General features: G+C 44.4%; 1 protein-coding gene across 2 annotated transcripts in view; it reads left to right on the top strand.

Annotated features, from left to right (window-relative positions):
* GPR63 (G protein-coupled receptor 63) overlaps nucleotides 1–16,534 on the top strand; it is a 28,541-nt gene extending 12,007 nt beyond the window's left edge. For both annotated transcript variants that reach the window (XM_054992460.1, XM_054992469.1), the window contains exon 2: nucleotides 15,116–16,534. In XM_054992460.1, coding sequence (XP_054848435.1) covers nucleotides 15,269–16,531 — 1,263 coding nt within the window. In that variant the 5' untranslated portion in view covers nucleotides 15,116–15,268 and the 3' untranslated portion in view covers nucleotides 16,532–16,534. The remainder of the gene's footprint in view (nucleotides 1–15,115) is intronic.
* Nucleotides 16,535–20,947: the final 4,413 nt, after the last annotated feature.

Below are 20,947 nucleotides of genomic sequence, written 5' to 3'. Positions count from 1 at the left end.
TGTCTTTCCCTATTAAATCACTTTATGGATGAGTATGTGAATGCAACTAATTGCACACAATTACCACGTTTATGCATGACAAGCACTGAATCAAGGTGCACATGGCTCTAGTTTTTTATAACTATATTCTTTATTTAAATATCCCTAAAAGAAAGGAAGAGGTGGTGGTGGTGGGGAACATGTACGGAAATGGGAAGACGGAGATTGACAGACAGCGCACCATAAACTCTGTAAAGCACAAAGTCCCCTTGAGAGAATGAGAGATTTCCTTGCCTCAATTATTTCAAACCAATCATAGATACGGAGAGCAAGCTAATCTACAGATGCTCTTTTATCCTCACCAATGAAAACACATGCTATCGCTTGATATTGTGTCTCACATGATCTGCAGGAGACTGCACAGTAAGTTAATATAAGATGTTACCATGGAATTTGGAAGGTGAATTTCCAAGCTGGAAAATCAAATATTCAACATGCCAGCTGCATGAGGTAGACATTATGAACAAATATAACGTGAAAATGGGAGGGAAAAGTAAGGCTCATGTATTTCTTCTACCCTCACATGCTGAAAAAATTTGAAGTTATTCAAACTTCTTTGTATATGGAGTGTTAAAAGTATGTATTTGCTGTGAATTGAACAGATACAGTAGTTCATTACACAAATAATTTATTATGCAAGTGAACAGGAATTAAAAACTTTCCAAGAACCAGGGATCTTCTGGCACTTTAAAATGTAATCCTATTTATGTGGAAGTAAACCCCATTAAATCCAGTAAGGCCAAATGTTGGGTAAGCATACATAAAATCAGACTGCGCGTTACTGATCTCCGTGTCTATTGGATTTGGAAAAAGCTTCCTAGTAGGATATCGGTAGCAAGTTTGATTTCAGTTTTTTAAAAAACCTTTATTTTTATCTGCTAGGAGGCATAAAAATAGTGGCAAAAGTGTGTGCTTTTATAGTGCTGAATTAGTAGCAGTGAGGTGTGTAGAGATGGGCACGAACTGGGAAAAAACTGAACCATGTGGTTCATCAACCTGCCCCTGGTTCACGAACCGGCTCGTTTGGTTCGTAAAAACGTCACATCCAGGCCAGAAAATCATCACTTGCGGGTCAGCAGAAGGTCACTTCCGGGCCACCAGAAGTTCACTTTTGGGTCAGCAGAAGGTCTGCAGGAAGTGCATCCCATGTTGCATAGGAAACTGATTGACTGGCACCAGACTGCAATGACGAACCAAAAAACAAACCAAACGAACCAACCAAAAATGTGTGGCAATTCATCAGAAATGGGATCTAACAAACCGTGGTTTGCAAACCATGAACCGGCCTGGTTCGTGCTTAATTTTGGTTCGTATTTCTGTTCGTGCCTATCTCTAGTTGTGTGCAGGTTTTGGGATCCAAAGAAACAGGTCATACAATAAAGCAGTGTAGTTCTGTCAATCTGGCTGTATCTGGAACTGATTAAGGGCTCTCACTATCCATGCTACCCAAGTGCAGATGTTCTACAAATTATCTACTGTTGGCCAACGTGGCAGATGACATATGCTGGGAAATGACAGAGTAGTGCAACCCTGTTAATTCTGCTGGACCTCTTGGCAATTTTTGATGGTATCTTTCTTTCCTGGGTTCAAACTGGGAGGCATGGCTCTGTGACGGTATTAGTTCTACCTTGAAGGTAGGTTTCAGAGTGGTGATGGGGGACTATTCCTTGGCCTCTTGCCTATGTGGTTCCTCAAAGTTACTTCTTGCCCTCCATTGCTTTTTAACACATATGTAAAGCCATGGAGAGAGGTCATCCAGAGTCTTGAGCTGTGTTGCTACCAATATGCAAATGACACTCAGCTCTATCTTACGCTTCTGACAGATCCCAGGAAGGCTGTGGAAACTGTGAACAGGTGCCTGGTGGCAGTTTTGGAATGGATGAGCAAACTGAAACTTATTCCTGAGAAAATGGAGGTGCTACTAGTGAGGGAAGGTGTCACCCACATATTGGTAGCACATTACTCCAAATCCTCTGATGATCTCTTCCAGCGTTGACCCCATAGCATAAATGCCACAAGGCAGAGCACCTGCAGCACCACTTTCTTAAATCGGCCAGTCAAAGAAGAGTGGAACCACCGAAGTATGGTCCCCACCCCCTACAACTCAGTCAGCCTCTTCAGAAAGATACCAGGGTCAGTAGTGTTGAATGCTGCAGGAAAATCAACAGGGATGCACTGCTCCTGTCACTCTCCCTGCAGTGATCAGCCAGGGTCACCAAGGCCATTGTTATCTCAAACCCAAGCCTGAATCCAGTTTGAAATGTGCCTAGATGATCCATCACAGATTTCCAGAATGATAGTGACGTGCATCCTCCATCTAACTTCTGATAATAGATGAGCTTCGGTGTTCTGCACCAACTGCAGTCTCCAAGTGGCTTTTGAGGGGACACCAATGTAGAGGACATTACTGTGGTATGAATCTTTGGGGCCAGATTGGCTGTTTCATGGTATAGGGAGCCATCTTCCGGGATAGACTGAGTGGGAAGAGAGATTTTTAGCCTGTTCTATTCTTATAGTGGAAAAATTAGTATCTTATTAAAGGATTGGGTTTTTTTTCTTTGTTGCTAGTTGCATGATCAATGAAATCTATAAGGTTTTTAAAAAATCTGTAATTTAGTTTGAGTCTATTGAAACCCCTTCTTAGTGGAATAGACTTTTTGTTCAGACTAGCATCAAAAGTTTGTTTCTGATATATTAGGGTAATCTCTCTTCCAGTCAAGTCAGAGGGCAGCCATCTTGAATTATTCTGCAAATTTGTATGGATGTGATAAGTAGAGGTATGTAAAAATCTTTCAAGTAAATGTCAGATGAGAGCTATTAGATGTTTCAGTTTGTAATCTGATGACAAGCATTTTATATATAATAAGGCGGACTCTTTTTCTAATTCTTTATAGCTAACCTCACTGTTCCTTTTATTAGCATGATTAATTATGTTAGTGCAATCACATGTTTGATGGTATAAATTCCTTCATAGTCTATTTCTGGTAAAGATAGGGATATGGTAGTAAAATTTAGAAGCCTGCAGCCAGATGGATTAAAGTGTTGCTAGGGAAACAGACTTGGAAATGAGGTGGCAGCAGAGTGTCCACAGAACATCATGCTGATTGAGGCTGATATTTTAAGCCAATGCAGGCAGATAAAAGTGTGAAATATTAACTTTCTTATGTTTTCAAATACCTTGTTAATTTTTATTACTTGTTAATATATATGGCAGATTTTTATTCACTGCTGCTTCATTGCAGAATTAATAAAATGGGCAATATTGAGACGGAAAGAATCGTTAAAATGGCAAGATGTGAGCATCTTTTCTATATTTTATTTAATTTTGTCACAGAGTGAGTATGCTCATCTCCACCATTTTTCAGTGCAATTTACTTTCACAAGGATTGTATTATTATACCTTATACAACCAGGGTTTTTAAAAATGTTTTCTTGGTACGCACTAGAGTTTAAATGATATGTCCATTATAGCTTTCAGCATTGTGTGTGTGTGTCTGTAAAGTAAGTAAAGCCCATAGCACGGAACATCTCATTTCCCCTTCTGTCCTCTTTCTCTTCCTTGCCCTCCCCCCCACAGCCTTTCTCCTTTTCCTTCTTTCTTCTCTCCTTTACACCTGCTTTTGTTTAGCTCTCTAGTCTTCACCTTTCTGCCTTCTCCCCAGCAGCCTTTCCCCTCTGGCCCAGTTGCATGGTGCTGGCTGAGCTGGATCCAGTTGCATGGCGGAGAACCTGCAAGGACTTGTGGGGGGTATTTCACTATTCCCTGTACCCCCTTCCTCATACTATTTTCTCCCCTCCCTGTGTCCCCTCCCCCACACTTCCCTCCTCACAGCAGCCTCCATATTTTCACCTTTCATTCTCTCTATCAAACCCACAAAACAACTTGCCTTTTATCTGCCCACCATCTTCATCTATATTTACTTCATTTATATAGTGCCTTTTCCCACAATGACCCAAAGTAGCTTACATCATTCTCTTTGCCTCTCTTATCTCCCCAACAACCTTGAGAGATAAGTTATGCTAAGAGCAATGTGACTGGCTCAAAGTGACCCAGTGGGCTTCCACAGTAGAGTGGTGATTTGAACCAGGGTCTCTCACGTCCTATATTGAAACTCTAACCACTACATTACACTGGCTTTTGAGGTGTGTGTGCTGTTGAATAGTAGGAAGGAGCCAGGCCTGGGTGATTCATGCAAGTCATGAAGTATCAGTTCACCTAGTGGTTGCCACTGGGCTTGGCCTCAATGATTATCCCCTGAAAGGCCAAAGCAGCATTGGAAAGGGCCCTGCTCCTTCCTTCTGACTTTTCTTAACAGATACCAAGCTTGGAATACTGGATGAACTGTAATGGTTGCTTAGCAACAACCACTGAGAGTATCTGTTAAAGCTGAAGCTTTACGACTTTAGGATTTTTTTAAAAAGTTTTTTTTTTTTTTTAGATTTCAGATATTTCTGCAAATGTGGGGCAAATTTCAGTTTTGTAGGAAGTTTTGTCTTGTCTGTTCATGGCTTCGGTCTTCAGATTAAAGTATTCATAGATTAGGGCCTCTTAGCTATTAGAATATAAAATGGTGGATAAATGTTGTCAATTGACCATCCATTTGACCTTGAGTCATATATTCTACAAAGCCAAACATGCTACTGTATAGGTGGCAGCTTACCTTTTTATTCCATAATGACTGATGTCATTATGACAATTTCAAAAACTAGCTTACTTTTAAATGTTATAATTAAAATAAAAGAAACTATGTCAAATTTGGAATTCCAGGGGGAGGGGGAAAGCCAAAGAAAAAATATTAAATGAATTGTTCATATTTATCTTAACAAACATTGTTAAATATATCAGTCATTGCATTTTTAAAAAATGTCATTGCATTGTTTAAGTTAATAATGGGTAACTAATTTATTTTTGTAATTAGTATCGGCATCAAACCTGCTGATGATTATCAGTTTTGTTTTGACTCGCATATTTAAATTAATGAATGCTTTAAACATACTTGAGCATTCTTTGACAGTATTTTGCCAGTCAGCTGGCCAGCCTTGTGCTGTTTCTTGTTGGAGAAAGAACATTGGTCAAAAGACTAATTAGTGTAAAGCAAATAAAAATGGAAGTTTTATCAAAAGTCTCCATATTAACTTGAAAACAATTTGGGGTGTTCTCATTTTGTCTTTTCTAATTGCATATCAATAATAAATGGCTATGTACTTCGCCTACTCTCCTGCAGGGCTGCAGTGTGTGGGTGGTGGAACTCCTTCATTCACAGTTAGAATTATGTCAGTAATAAGGTTGGCTCAATACGGGCGCAAAGCCTGAAGGTAAACCCCATGAATCAGATGGGACTGCTCTGGAGCATATGTATATGACTGCCATATCTCGCACATGGTGAATTCATGCCAAATTATTTTTATCTACTTGCTGCTCAGTCCTGTGTATGCTTACTCAGAACTAATCCCCACTGAGTTCAGCCAGTCTTTCTTTCAAGGAAGTTTGCAGAATTGCATCCTCATTTGGAAACATGCAAACCACCATGCTTGTGCAGGAGCAATACTCGGCTATAGCAAGATTGAACTTGGGTCATAAGAAGTGAAGCATTGTTACTTGGGCTGGACAAAAAAAGGCAACACTGTTATATTATAGATGGAGAATTCTTTTAATATTTTCTCAATAAAAATTATTTTATGTCTAGCCAGCTTTTTTAGTGATCACTTGCTGGAGCATATGTCTAAGATACAGTTATTTATCCTTCTTAACCTCTGCCAAGTTGGCTGTCCATTTTATAGTTTTCTCTTCAGGATTACTGGACATGCTCTCAGAATGATTAGGAATCTTTAGTTCAGTGAGGAGAGGCCACTATTTCTCCACTTTTATACCTGCCTTCCACTTGGTGGTGGAGAGTACCCTCAAGTTGTAGCTAAGTTATTGTGATCACTGGTGGGGTTTTCATGTCAAGAGATTAACAGAGGCGGTTTGCCATTGTCTGCCCCTGCAGCCCTGGTCTTCGTTGAAGGTCTCCCATCCAATTACTAACCAATGCCGACCCTGCTTAGCTTCTGAGATCTGATGATCTCACCTAGGCTATGCAGGTCAGGGCACCTTCAAGTTAGCAGATGGCTAGTTACTATCTTCAAGATAAATGAAGATGATTATGTAGAGAATAATAATATCGGAACTGATTAATTGTATATTATCTTGTATAAATTTATGTATGTTCCTGAGTTAAACATATCCCTACTGTTGTGAATTGGGATTTTGAACAAGACACAACCAAAAAAAATGTGGTTTGTCTTCCCCACAAATGCAAAGGAACAAGGCTTGAAAAAATGTTAAGTGCCCTGATATCTGGGCATATAGTTTTATGCTAATCAGAATGTTTAGCGGAACTGGGGAAATTATTTCCACGGTTCTTCCGTGTGGAATCTTGTGACAATCATCACTATCAGTGCTTCATTATGAAACTTTTTCAGACATACTTCAGAGGAAAACTCTTTCACATAGCCATGAAAGGTATAGGAGAACTACATTATTTTTGTATTTGGTCAGATTTGACTCTGTGGTAGCTGAAATTTGTGAAAGGTAGGGTAGTTAACTATAGTCACATAACAGTCGCTTTTTAGAGATTGTTGTGTTCCTGATGGCATTTCCCTTCGGGAATTTTTGTTCATTTGCTGATGCACTAACCAATGGGATTGGACTTTAGGCAGTGATAGTTCCTACTATGAGAAGGAAGAAAAAAACAATATTAAAAGTTACTGCGGATAAATCGGTTGAGAAGTATAGAAGCCCTGGAAGGTTACATATGGAATAGATTCTCAGAGTTTCTCTCAGAGCTGAATACTTGCTAGCAATCTTGTTTACTATAGATGGCATGTATTAATCAGCAAAGATTGGGTTTTTATGATGATGAAACTATTCTTAGTTTTAGATTTCAAATAGCCATATTGCTCCACAGAATAATTCCTAAAACAAAGTCCATGTAATAATAAATTAAGGCAATTATATGACTTTTATTTTTGTTCCTGATATAAGAAGACGGCCAATTTATTGTACTGGTGATGAAAATATATAATACAAGTCATTGTCAACTGAACTATAATACATTCACTTTAGATCAAAGCAGTGGTCACCCGTCTGCCTAAAATTTTTAAATCATTAAATTTGGTGCTTTTACTGTATTTAATGTTAAACAAGTGAGACTTTCCCTGAAATGGTTGTCTGTACTGATAAGTTCTTATGGAAATAGTCATGTGGTGATTATATTCCTTAAGAAAAAAGTATTTTTCCCTCCGTTAATTTTTTCTTGTTCATTCTTTTAAAAAATCCCCCGCAGATTGGTATGCATGTGTCCTTGCGTCTGTAAGTAATTTTCTGAGATCAGTAGGTTCTGGATGGAAGCACTGATGGTTTCATGGCTCCTTAATACTATTGTTTCCTTTAGAGTTGAAATAAGAGCTTTCCTAAGCACTCAATTATATGAAGTTTAATTATTACAAAAATAATGGCAATGGAAAACCTACTATGGAATGCATTCCTGTTACAGTCCTTTAATTTCATTTTACAGAATAGATGAAAATCAGTAGACTCATCATTTTTGCCTTAGGTGAACAATATTCTGAGGTAGACCGTATAAAAGTTAAGTAAACTGAGTAGAAGCCAGGGATGGTGAGAACCTCACAGAATGTACAGTTAACGTTCAGACTTTGTTCCAACGCCTGTATATGTCAAACACTTCACTTGATTGCCTTGATAATCTGCTCGCAAAAGCATTTTGAGTAGTTTTGCATACGCACAGTGGCTGCATTCAGCATAGTGATGGGCCAGGGAGCTGCTGCTCATGCATTCTCACTGTTCAGAGGCTTACTTGAATGACACATACTCCAAGGTTGTCCATGACAGGTTGTGCAACATTTAAAATCAGCTACCTCTGTTGATTTGTGCCTATTCAGTTGGCTGCATTTATCATGCTGGAGCATAATCAGAACTGACTAGTTTGAAATTTAGTTCCAGGTGGCATTGCTAGAATGTATTCAATAGAAACAACCACATTCTGCTTAGTGAATTGGGCTGGGGGCAAGGCTGGAACCCGTGAAGTTCTCCCAATCATAGCGGAATTGAGATGATCGAGGAGAGCACTAAGGAAAGTTACGATTTTTTGTTGTTGTGTTGGGCAAGTATCTGGATGACTAAGTATTGGAAGCAACAGTTCCTACACAGTGGTAGAGAAAGCTGAAGTTATTAGATTACCTACAACATTTTTCTCCATTGAAAACTCAGTATCCCTCATTTTAATGTTGATTTCTAGCCCCGCCCCCGGTCTGTTTCCTATCATGTGCTGAATGAACTGAGCTGAACCAAACACTTTAAAATTAGTCTGCAGTCAGTACTTCAGGTTTCCTTTTTGTTATTTTGACTAAGTGCCTATATATACATTACAGAGATTTGAAGCTTGTGAATGTCAGGGTCTCCGTTGTTTTCTATTACCTGCCATTCTTCACCTTGAATTATTTGTTCCTGTCATGCTTCCTGTCACATCACTCCCTTGTGGGCTAATGCTGTTAATGTCTGTGCATTATTTGTCATAGCTTCTGTCGGTCTCCTTGTCAGGTATTTTGAGGCTCAGTTATTCCTTGTTACAAGTGAAAAGTTTGATACAAATTGCATATTAGCTTTTTTTTTTGGATTAAAGAATAATTTTGATTGAAATATACCTAAAATTGGTTGCTTTGTTCCCATATGTTTTGAACAGTTTCCTTGCTGTTGGCTTACTGTTTGTACCCCAGTTAATTATTAACATTAGTGCATACTGAAAAGTACTAATATCAAATTAAAATGAAGTGGAGAAAAGAAGTGTGTGTGTGTGTGTGTGTGTGTGCGCGCGCGTGCGCGCGCGCGTGCGCGCGTGCGTGCGTGTGTGTGTGTGTGTGTGTGTTAAACAGGTTATTCAGAGCTGCCAGTCACTTTAACTGGAAATGAGTTTTACTAAAGCCAGCTGTACTTCTCGTCTTTTCATCCATAAAATAGCACGTTCCTAATAAAATGTATTCATTAAATAGTGAAATCAATTGTACTTTGTCTCAATGGCTGGTATCAAATTGCATTATATATTCTAGGTCCATATGTACAAGATCACATCCTTGTGATCAGCAAAAGTAGCAAGTCTGGCTACTTTTCATAATCACTGTTTTGGGTTTCCATTTTCACTTCACATATACTTTGGAAGCATGGGAATATGTACTCTGTGGTTATGAAAAGGTGCCCAAAGGGCATTAAGTATAGTTATTTCTGCGCATCCTGTGGGCTGTCACTGCTATTAACATTTCAGTTCAATACAAGTATGCTTGACACAACAATACACAACAGAGTTGTTGAGAAGCTGCAGGAGTGAATATGCTCACAGATCTAGTCAGTTTCTATCCTGGTAGCCTTTTATGCATATTTAAGAAGCAGTGGAGCCAGGCACTTCTTTCCCTATTTGCCAGCATTCTAACATATAGGTAATCCCTGGAGAAGCAACACAAAACATTTGTAATGTCAGTATAAACTAGCGCCACACTTCTCGAATTCTGAAGAGATCGACTACTTTAAGAAGAATGGCTTGATAGGAGGGAGATTTGAATTTAGGATTTGCATTTGATTGGTCAAAAAAAAATCCTGGTCAGGCATTAGCCAGTGATCAAAAACATTAATCTTCAGAACACCATGCTTAAGGTTTTTTTTTCAAAAATAGGAAACTCTGATGATTGTAGGAACTTTTGTCCAATTTGCCTTTGCAGCCTTACAAAACAACTTGCCCTGTCATATGGAAGACCGTTACCACATGCTGTTGACTCAGTGGCAGTTTTTACTGGACAAGTGACTTTGTGCTTCTTTGTCCTTACAAATATTCTTGTAAGTAGATCTGAGAGTCTCTGAGGGCCTTGTACAAAGGAGGTGTTTTCTTCCTCACCTGTCTGTAGGTTAAAGAAGCAGGCTTTAATACCTTTCCTTCAGCCTACCAGATGCAGTAATGCTTGAAAAGTGGTCTGGGATGAGATGGCAGACAGTCGTTCAGCCAAGAGGGGGAGCTTGGGCCCTCTTCTAGGCTCACCAGGAGACCTGGCACTCATCTCTTTTGCCAGAAACACCTTGCCAAATACCACACAAGCTGCACCTGGTGATGAGGGATGTGCTTGGGCTGAGGAGCAAGCCAAGGGACAGATGGGATGAGGGAATGTTGTGGACGTTGGACAGCTGCCGCTTCATCACTCCCCACTTCTCCCGCAGCATCAACTCTTCCTGCGAGCTGTTCCAGAGGCAAGGGGAGGGGGCGGAACCCCAAGCACCAACTCTTTCATGACCTGCCCACCTGCTAGAACTCCACCTATGACATGATATGTTGTCTGGTGGAGCAGAAGAGCCCATTGCAGGACATCCTGTCATCCACAGACATTCTGAAGAGGGGAGAGGAGCTGAGCCTTAGCTCCATGGAATGGAGAGTCCTTGCCCAGATGTCCCGGATGCTGAAACTCTTTAAGGAGGCTACCAAGCTCTTGTGTTTGTATGAGGCCAGCCTGGGTCAGGTCATCCCCCTCATCCATGGGCTCGACCAGTTCCTGGCCAATGAGCTTGAGCATGAGAAAGAGCTGTTCCCCACGGTCCGAGACTTTGTGAGGAGGATCCAGGCATGCGTGGCTGAGCGCTTGCATCCTCTGCACCATGAGGTGCCATACCAAATGGCCTCCCTCTGTGACCCCTGGATCAAGGGCAGCATCTCCATGTGGGCGGGTCAGATGCCGCTGCACAGAGGTGCTCCATTTCCAGAAAGAGAAGGAAGAATGGAGGGAACCGGGCAGGGGCAAGGGGTGGGTGGCAGAGAAGGAGGAGGGGGGGGAAGAGTTAGGAAGAGAGCCACGCCAGGAAAGACCCACCCAAATGGCCCCACTTGATCTCTAGGCCTCGTTGGTGGTCTGTGTGGTTGGCCGCAGCACAGTGGGTGCATCTCTCACAGTGGAGGACTCGGCAGGGGCTATGGTGCAAGAGTACTTCACAGAGCCCACAGAGCCCCCCCCAACCCCTTTGAGTATTGGGTGAGTAAATCTTCCGTATGGCCGGACCTGTCCATTGTATGTTCTCCCACCTGGGAGACCTCCTCCGTCTCCGCCATGCATGTCTGCACCCGGACCTGGTGGACATGTTGACCTTCATCGAGGTCAACCTCAACCTACTTAGTTATTCCTTCTTGGACCTGGACCTACCTGGGCTCTGAGCCACCCCAAGTCTACTGTGGTTCTAGGCTAAGCTCCTCTGCAGCAGGCTCCAGCCCTCCTCAATTCTCGTGGCTGCTTCCACAGCTGGTAACTCATTGTTCTCCTCTCCCAGACAAATTCCCGTTCCCTCTTTCAATCTCTCCCTCTCTGGATGGCACCCACCTTTCTGCCTTCACAGAATGGGTGGGAGGGACCCTTCCGCACAACTTGTCCTGCCCATGGTGTCCTCTCCCTGACAAGTTCCTGGATGCTCCCTCTTTCAACCTCTCCCTCTCTGTATGGCACCAATACGATCCTTCCCCATGACTTCTCCTGCCCATCGCGTCCTCTCCCTGACAAGTTCCCGGACGCTTCCTCTTTCAACCTCTCCTTCTCTGGATGGCACCAATATGACCCTTCTCCATATCTTGTCCTCCCCATCATGTCCTCTCCCTGACAAGTTCCCAGATGGTCCCTCTTTCATCCTCGCCCTCTGTGGATGGAACCGGAACAACCCTTCCCAACGACCTCTCCTGTCCTGTCCTGCCCATCCCATCCTGTCCGCGAAGGTAGGAAGGTGGGTCATGTCAGCTGCCGCCACCTTTGGGCATGGGGGACTACCATGGCACTGCTGCTGCCTTTGGGCCTTCCCCATCCTGCTCTACAATGCAGCTGTGACAAACAACCCTTTGTCCTCCTCTCACCGACAAGGTCCCTCTTTCATCGTTCCCTTTTTCAACCTCTCCCCCTCTGGATAGAACCAGTACCACCCCTCCCAACGACCTTTCCAGTCCTGCCCATACCATCCTTTCAGCAAAGGCAGGAAGGTGGGTGATGTCAGCTGCCAATGCTTTTGACCACAAGAGACAGCTCTGCTGCTGTTGCTGATAGGGTTGTACCGCATGGTGCCCCCCTTTCCATGGCACCTGCTGTCCCCTCTGAGCAGGGGGAAATGGGTCCCTCTCACCTTTTCTGTGAAGGCAGGAAGGTGGGGGTTGTCTGCTGCTGCTGCTTTTGGGCATGAGGGGCAGCTCCAGAGCTGTTGCACACATGGTTGTACAGCACAGGGCCCCCTATCCATGGGTACCTGCTGTCCCCTCTGAGCAGTGGGGAATAGGTCTCTCCCACCCTTTCTGTGAAGGCAGGAAGGTGGGTGCTGTGCTGCTGCTGTTTTTGGGCACGAGGGGCAGCTCAAAAGCTTTTGCTGATATGGATGTGCTGCACGGTGCACCCCTATCCATGGGCACCTGCTGTTCCCCCTGTGCCTGGGGGGATTGGTTGCTGCAACTTACTTCCTTTCCGCAAAGGCAGGAAGGTGAGTGATGTTGGTGGCAGCCTCCAGTTTAACACAGGAGGGGCGGACAAGCCTCTCCAGCAACATCCTGCGCACTCCTTCAGGGTGGATATTGGGGTCCTCCATCCTGCTCCTGCTGTGCAATGCGGCCAGGAAGCCTCTGCCCTCCTCTCCCAGACAACTACCCGGTCCCTCTTTCGACCTCTCCCTCTCTGGAACACTCTGACCCCTCCCAACGACCTCTCCTGTCCTATCCATCCCCTCCTTTCCATGAAGGCAGGAAGATGGGTAATGTTAGCTGCTGCCGAAGAGAAGCTCAGTGGGTTTCTTGGCTCATGGTTCACAAATGTTGGGGTCCTCCCGGTCCTGCTCCGCAATGCAGCCAGGAAGCAAGTACCCAGTCCCTCTTTCGATCTCTCCCTCTCTGGAACCACCTTGGCCCTGCCCTACAACTTCTCCTGTCCTGTCCATCCTGTCCTTTCCACGAAGGCAGGAAGGAGGGTAATGCTGGCAGCAGCCTACACTACTTACTGCCTGCGCAGGTGAGGTGTCTCTGAGTGGTGTAGTTTCTGTGGAAATGCCGTCTTCCGTAGGGTGCTGATGCTGAATAGACTGCCATGTCTGTGAAGGCAGGTCAGTGGGTGATGCAAGGGGCAGCCCACAGCTCCCTACAAGGGCACCTACCTTTCTGCCCACAATCCCCTTTCCTAGAGGAACTCATGCCTCTCCCACAATGTGGGGGAAGGCATCCTCCACCGCCTCAATGGTCGGCACGTGAGCCTCTGCTTCTACATGTTAGGGGCGGGCCCCACCTCCCACCCTTGGTTCTTTCCTTCCAATTTTCTAATGAAGGAATAACGCAGATATTTATGCAATCCACCTGTCTCCCTAATAGCACTGTACACAGTATCTGTCTCTCATGTCAATCCAATACAGGTATTCAGTGTATCCACGCATCCCTCTATCCTATACATCTATCTCATACAGCTATGCACTTGTCTATAGAGAAAACTGTCTATACCATACCTTTATACCAAGGCAGAAAGTAGCCTCTGGGAGGCCTGGTGGGTGGGCATATGGGGTGTGCCACCAGCAAGCGGCCACACACTCCACCCCTAGAGGGGCGGTGGCATGCCACTGCCTCCCCCAGCCCACCAGGTTCAGCATCAGCCGACATCACCCTCCTTCCGGCCTACGCCGGAAATATCAAGTTCTCTGAGGCCGGGTGGGCTGGCACAGGGGGGCTGCTGCTGGTAAGCAGCCACACACCCTGCACCCTAGAGGGGAGGTGGCATGCCACCGCTTCCCTGAGCCCTCCAGGCTTGGAGGCCACAAACATCACCCTCCTTCCGGCCTACGCTGGAAATATCAAGTTCTCTGAGGCCTGGCGGGCAGGCAGATGGGAGGTGCCGCCGGCAAGCAACCACACACCCTGCCCCCTAGAGGTGAGGTGGAACGCCACCGCCTCCCCCAGCCCACCAGGGCTGGCAGCTGCAAACATCACCCACCTCTATACCGAGGCGGAAAGTAGCTTCTGGGAGGCCTGGTGGGTAGGCACATGGCAGGTTCCATCGATGAGCGGCAACACCATCCACCCCCTAGAGGGGAGGCAGCCCGCCTTCGAGTCCACCGCTTGTACATGGGGCCAAAGTCAACTGGTGCCTCCAATTATATCGAATGGGCGTTTCCTGGGGGTGTCGGATTTGGGAATGTATAAGTCCAAGATCCGTATTGCAATCTTGACCAAACTTGGTTGATGGCTGGAGGAGAACCTGCTGATCACTCCCTGTGAATATGGGCTCTCTAAGTCCAACGGAGGCTGTTCTGGCCCCCATGAACAATGAACCCTGAACATGTTCATTAACGCGATATGTTTGTTACTGTTCGTCTGTTCATGTTCATTGATGGCAACGAACTACGAACAGCGTGTTCATTTTTTTCCCCCGTTCGTGCCCATATCTAGTTCTGACACCCGGCTAAGAAGGTGAAATTCTGGTATGGCTGGATCTGTAGCTTTTGGACTGCTTGTATGTGGAGAGTTTTCCTTTCTGTTTATCCCTGAAGTTTGTATCCCTCTTTCTGTTTGGAAATGCCTACAGTCACAGCATTGTAACTGGCCAGTTTTTAAAACTGAGCAATGTCACTGAAATGAGAGGAGGGCAGCAACCTTTCTGGAGAAAGCTGCAGATAGTGTGGATGGACTTGTTCCTAAATATGAAATCCCAAGGGGCCCTTGGGATCTAAGATGATAAGAGAGACTGCCAATCACAAAAGGGTGTGCTTTTCTGTATTGGATTATATGACCCAGTATTAAATGAACTCCTCTTTGGATCATACCAAGCCAACATGCGACATTGTACTTTCCTCTGCCGTTGTCACTGATTTGCCTGACCTCAGTAAGTGATGAAAATATACTGTTATTTTGCATTGTTCTAAACTTCCCTCTGGGTAAACAGTTTTTTCCTCTCCCTAACTTAGTAGGAATACCCCTTATCAATCTCAACAACGTCTGTAGTAATATGCTCAATTTAAGGTTTTCATTCCTCTTTTCTTTTTCAGACCAAAGCACTACCATGAAAGATGAAGATCTACTTTTCCCTCTCACAGATATGTAACTAAAGTTTGGTCCACTGCCATGGATAGTGACGTGCCCTTAACTACTAAAATGCCTTGAAGCCTGTTCATCTCTCCGTGTGCAGTCCTGCTGAAACGATGGTTTTTTCTGCGATGCTGCGGTCGGCTCATTCGGGGACGTTAAACGCAACTTTTATTGTCTTTGAAAATGCCTACGCAAATATTACTACTCCTTTTTTCTTGGTCCGTAGTGGCACGACACAGCCACTGAAATACCTTCTGGGTGCCATGGTTACCACTGAGGTAACTACTTTGACAGTCAACAGTGCACCTGCCCCCACAGTACAACCACCAGACTTCAAGAGCTTGAGCCTGCCACTTCAGATCATTCTTTCTGCTGCCATGATATTTATACTCTTGCTTTCCTTCCTTGGTAACTTTGTTGTCTGCCTCATGGTCTATCAGAAGACTGCAATGCGATCTGCTATTAACATTCTCCTGGCAAGCTTAGCTTTTGCAGACATGCTGCTTGCTGTGCTGAACATGCCTTTTGCTCTGATAACCATCATCACCACTCAGTGGGTTTTTGGGGATGTTTTCTGCAGAGTCTCTGCCATGTTTTTCTGGCTGTTTGTGATAGAAGGAGTAGCCATTCTGCTCATTATTAGCATCGACAGGTTTCTTATAATAGTTCAGAGGCAGGATAAGCTGAATCCATACCGAGCAAAGTTCCTCATTGCTGTCTCATGGGCTGCAGCCTTTGTAGTGGCTTTCCCACTGTCCGTGGGAAACCCCAGCCTTCAGATACCTTCTAAGGCTCCCCAGTGTGTTTTTGGCTACACCACAAACCCCGGCTATCGTGCCTATGTGATATTTGTAGTACTGATTTCCTTCTTCATTCCATTCCTGGTGATGTTGTATTCTTTTATGGGCATCCTCAACACTCTACGGCACAATGCAGTCCGTATCCATAGCCACCCGGATAGCATATGCCTCAGTCAAGCCAGCAAACTTGGCCTCATGAGCCTCCAGAGACCCTTTCAGATGAACATTGATATGAGCTTTAAAACTCGTGCCTTCACTACCATATTGATTTTGTTTGTTGTCTTCATAATCTGCTGGGCACCCTTCACCACCTACAGCCTTATTGCCACATTCAACAGCCACTTTTATCACAAGCACAACTTTTTTGAGATAAGCACTTGGCTCCTTTGGCTCTGCTACCTCAAATCTGCCCTAAACCCACTGATTTACTACTGGAGGATTAAGAAGTTCCATGATGCATGCATGGATTTGATGCCCAAGTACTTTAAATTTTTGCCACAGCTACCTGGCCACACCAGAAGACGCATACGGCCAAGTGCCATTTATGTGTGTGGGGAGCACCGGTCTGTAGTATAGAACTTCCAGCAAACAGACACTGTTGTTTTCTAATGTATGCTTATTTTGTTGTTGATTTGTTTTTTAAAGATGGCGTCTTCAACTGCCATGTTTATAACTTTGGTATGTTATTCCAGTATCGTGCAATTTCAAGGAAGTGATAATAGTTGCTGCCGTAGTAAGACTAAACAAAGTTATTGGCCACAAGTCAAAGAAAATACATGTGCCTGAGGAGGAATCATGTACTTAGCCAGAACTTTCTTTTGAAGAGTTTGTTGTAGCAGCTGCTGCTGTTGAAGAGGAAGGTTACAGTTTAGTTTTAAAAACAGCTTCCCTCTTTTTCTGTTCTCCCTGCTACTGTGAAATTCTTGAATGAACTACTAACCAAAGGGGAGGTGTCATTTCCGCCAATTCCATTGTCCTTCCACAGACCTCTAATTTCAGGGGAATCAGTGGGCTGCAGCAGGAGTGGGGGGAGCAGGGCCGGCGCGCCCATGGAGGCCAGGTAGGCGGTGGCCTCGGGCGCGCGGGCACTGGAGGGGCGCTGGAGGGGGTGTTGGGGGCAGAGGCGCGCGCAGCGAAGCTGGCATGACAGGGCTGCCTGTAGCTACTGCTGCAGCCAGCCAGCCAGCCAGCCCCTTGCTGCCGCTGCCGCCGCCGCCGCCACACACCTCAGCCGGGCGCAGCCTCTGTGCGCCGCTCGAGCAGCGGCTCGCGGCTTCTGCGCCCAGTTGGGGCGCGCGGCGGCAGCAGCACGGAGCTGGCTGGCTGGCTGCAGCAGCAGCTGTAGCCAGCCACGCCAGCTCAGCTGCGCGCTCCTCCGCCCCAGCCGGGCGCAGAAGCCGTGAGCTGCTGCTGGGGCGGCGCACGGAGCAGCCTCCGCGCGCCGCTACAGCAGCAGCCCGCAGCTTCTGCACTCGGCTGGGGCATGTGGCGGCGGCGGCACGGGGCTGCCTGGCTGGCTACAGCTACTGCTGCAGCCAGCCACGCCAGCTCAGCTGCGCGCTCCTCCGCCCCAGCCGAACGCAGAAGCTGTGAGCTGCTGCTGGGGCAGCGCACGGATCAGCCTCCACGCGCTGCTCCAGCAGCAGCCCGCAGCTTCTGTGCTCGGCGGTCCGCGCGCAGCCCAGCCCCCCCGTGGTGCGTGATGACGTCTGCGATGACGTCATCACGCCTCCCGTGGGGCGCGTGCGCGCCCGCCGCCGCAGGCGCTGAAACCTCTGGCGCCGGCCCTGGGGGGGAGGCAAGGAAATTCTGTTCTCTGATGGAAATGCCTTCCCTTAGCGGAAAATTTAATCTGGCTCCAACCCTATATAATTTTCCTCTGTGTGTACACATGGGAGTTTTCTTTAGATTGTGGCCACTACCTCCAGGGTTTTATGCTGGGGCAGGAAAAACCCATTTTGAATATTTGTCAGGTTTATGCTAAAGACTGCAGATCCATTTAATTGTAGACATTTTTAATGCTGCTATTTTATGGCACATTTAGTTGAACATTTGTTTTTTATAAACATGACTGCTTTATGCCAATGTAGTAGAGCCAAAAACTCTGTTTAATTTTAGCATCATTTTCAAAAGTTTTAGTAACATTAAAATAGATTCTACTGTATTGGTGCACTTTAAATTAAATACTGGGGGGTGGGGTTTAAAGGGGTGAGTTTATTTGTTTTCAACTTTTGTAGTGTTTAGACCTGATGACAAATGTTATTTTCAGGAGAGCAGATTTATAATCTTTGTTGGGGCTATGGAGTTTACTTGAATTTCAGGTCTATCCTGTACATGTCTCTGTACATGAGGGTTTATATATGGATGTTCTGCACAATCCACAGTATACTGAATGAGCAGGTCTTATGGAAATGGCAACAAATTAAGCTTGCAGTTAATTCTATGGATTTCCATTAGATTTAAGTGCTTCACACTTTGCTTTGTGTCCTGGTACTTTAAATTGAATGTAAGCATGGCTTAAATTTCTGTAAATTGTGCCTGTTCTGTATCATAAGCCAATGAGAATTGACATTGTATTTATTTTTTAAGTCTACAAACACCAGGATCCAAAGAACTATTTATGATTCACCCAAGACCTGGCCATACCCAGTGGAATTTTTCTCCCTTAATCCTAATCCCTTCTTTCTCCCTTAATCCTAAACCCTCTTCCCTATCTCAGAACTGGAAACACTGTCTCAAGTTCAAGGTCTTTTCTGCAAAGGGCTTTTGCTTTGGTTCTGGCCCCATACTGCATCACTTTCTCTCCAGACTTCTGCACCCATGGTCAAAATACCCTGATTTAGTCTCCAAATTGCTTCCCCAACTTTATTTCATTTTGCATGGAGAAAGGCTGCTACTGATACAGAATCGATATTTCTCCATCTTCGCTGCAGCTTTTCTCCCTGCACACACACCCTGAGTTTTTTTCCAGCAAAGTCAAACTGGGGCTTTTTTGAAGTTCTGAATGCTTTCATTGGTGTGAGGCCTGGCCATGCCCCTGCCTTTCTCCCTGTACCCTGATTGGTTGAACAGGAACCAATCAAGTTTGTTCCTTATTTTTTAAAAAATTAAATGACAACGTTGCAACACCGGTGCATTAAAAAAAGACCAGAAAAACCCACCCCTTTGTAAGTTTCCTCAGCAATCCACTGAGGAAACTGAGGACTCCTCAGTCAATCTTCTGAGGAAACTGACAAGTCGTCAGCCTATGAACTGAGGAAGCTGATGAGTCTTCAAAGCCCGCTGCAGAATCTGGGCATTTTTCTAGCGCACAAATAAAAAACAGACACCACTTTGGTTCAGCTCCCTCAAAGTGTAGAATTAAAGAATTGAAGTAGTATGGGGTTAGAACCGATGAATAAAGTAGACCCTCATGGGTTGAATAAGCAGAAAGTCCGATGTAAAGTTCACCATATGGAAGAGGCCCAAGACAAGGTTTCTGTATGGCCTGGAAAGGGCAGTTGGTTTTAGCAGCGTAAATCCAGCCTGTGGAGTTAATCATAGTGTTTTGGATCCAAAAGGGGGAAAATATCATTAACTTTTATTTACAAAGCGGTCACATTCTTACAAAGCACAAGTTGTTGAATTTTGTAACAATGATTAATGCATAGATTTCTTCAATAAGAAATGTTTTTGAAAGAAGGAATTGGGTTGAGGAATTGAGTATGGTGAGAGTAAATAGAATTTGCCATCTCTTTTCATCATCGCAAGAGATTAGTATGGTACCTCATTTCCGTCATGGACCAGCTTGACTTTCATTCTCTTTCTTTAAAGTTACTTGAGTGGAAGGTGTATGACTCAACTGCTGTGTTTGATGATTACCCTGAAAACATCTGTTCCTATCTGAAAGAAATAGGAATTGTTTTGAAATGTGTGCCTGTAATCTGATAAATGAATTTTAGCAATGTGTGAAAAACAAACTGTGTTAAAGGCTTGTAGTGAGTCTGTTTTAGTTCATAATAAGCCTAGATGACAATTTTGTTTGAAACATTCTTTTTGAGTTCTTGAATAGCAGTATAGCTACATAAAGAACCATAGTCTAGTCAGAGGAAAAGCAGGATATCTTGTGGGGGTTTTGTTTGTTTTAAATAATGATAAATAAAGAGTTCCATTGTGGCACAACTCCATTTCATGGTGTAAAAACTGAGTTTGTTGATTCAGAGCTGCCTATTCGTTTTTGTCTCTGACAATTAACAAACTATTGACAGATATTATCAATGTTAGACCAAGTAACCTGCCATTACAGGCAGCAGTCCATGGCATTGCTCCGTCTCCCAGAGGTATACAGCATGGATGCAATAAAATATAATATTATGAGCAGGAAAACATAAAAGATACATAATCAGATGCTGTTAGTCTGGAGCTTTGTGTATTTAAGAATGCCCAAAGAATGTCCATTACCTAGGTTGGAAACAAAATTGAAAAACATTTGGATAAAGTGTAATTATTTAATGTACCATATGTCATAGAATTTAATTACTGTGACCAAAGTGAGCTGAAGGAGCTTGAAGGCATGGCCTTGGCATCATTTTTAGGAGGGGCAGATCTTTTCTTAAGTTTCCTGCCATTTTTTCCCCTGAAACTAGTTTTCCTCGGGAAGGTTTCTTTGAGCATCCATACTGTAGGCAGGGGGGTTGTGACAGCACAGAGAACTCTTAATGTATTCAGAGCAAAGCTGTCTGTTTTCAGCTTGTACCAATATGGTGGGCAGGGTTGTGTCTGTGCTGCATGAACAGAATCTGGTAAAGGATGCAAAATATGAAAACCCCAGAAGCTCAATTGCCTCCCCCCATCTTTAGTGGGCTTGGAAAAAAATGAGAAACTATCTGGTGAAGAGTGGTAGTAGAAGGGAGCTAGACAGCTTCTAGTAGTCAGATATTTGGTCCTCTCTCCTTTATAGTTAATATATTCCCTGGCTTTTTTCGTCCTCATACTGTAGTTTTCCTACATTCT

The sequence above is a fragment of the Eublepharis macularius genome, chromosome 1 (genome assembly GCF_028583425.1).
Source record: "Eublepharis macularius isolate TG4126 chromosome 1, MPM_Emac_v1.0, whole genome shotgun sequence".
Taxonomy (NCBI): domain Eukaryota; kingdom Metazoa; phylum Chordata; class Lepidosauria; order Squamata; family Eublepharidae; genus Eublepharis; species Eublepharis macularius.
The sequence above is the reverse complement of the archived record's forward strand: the minus strand, read 5'-3'. Positions and strand labels throughout refer to the sequence as shown.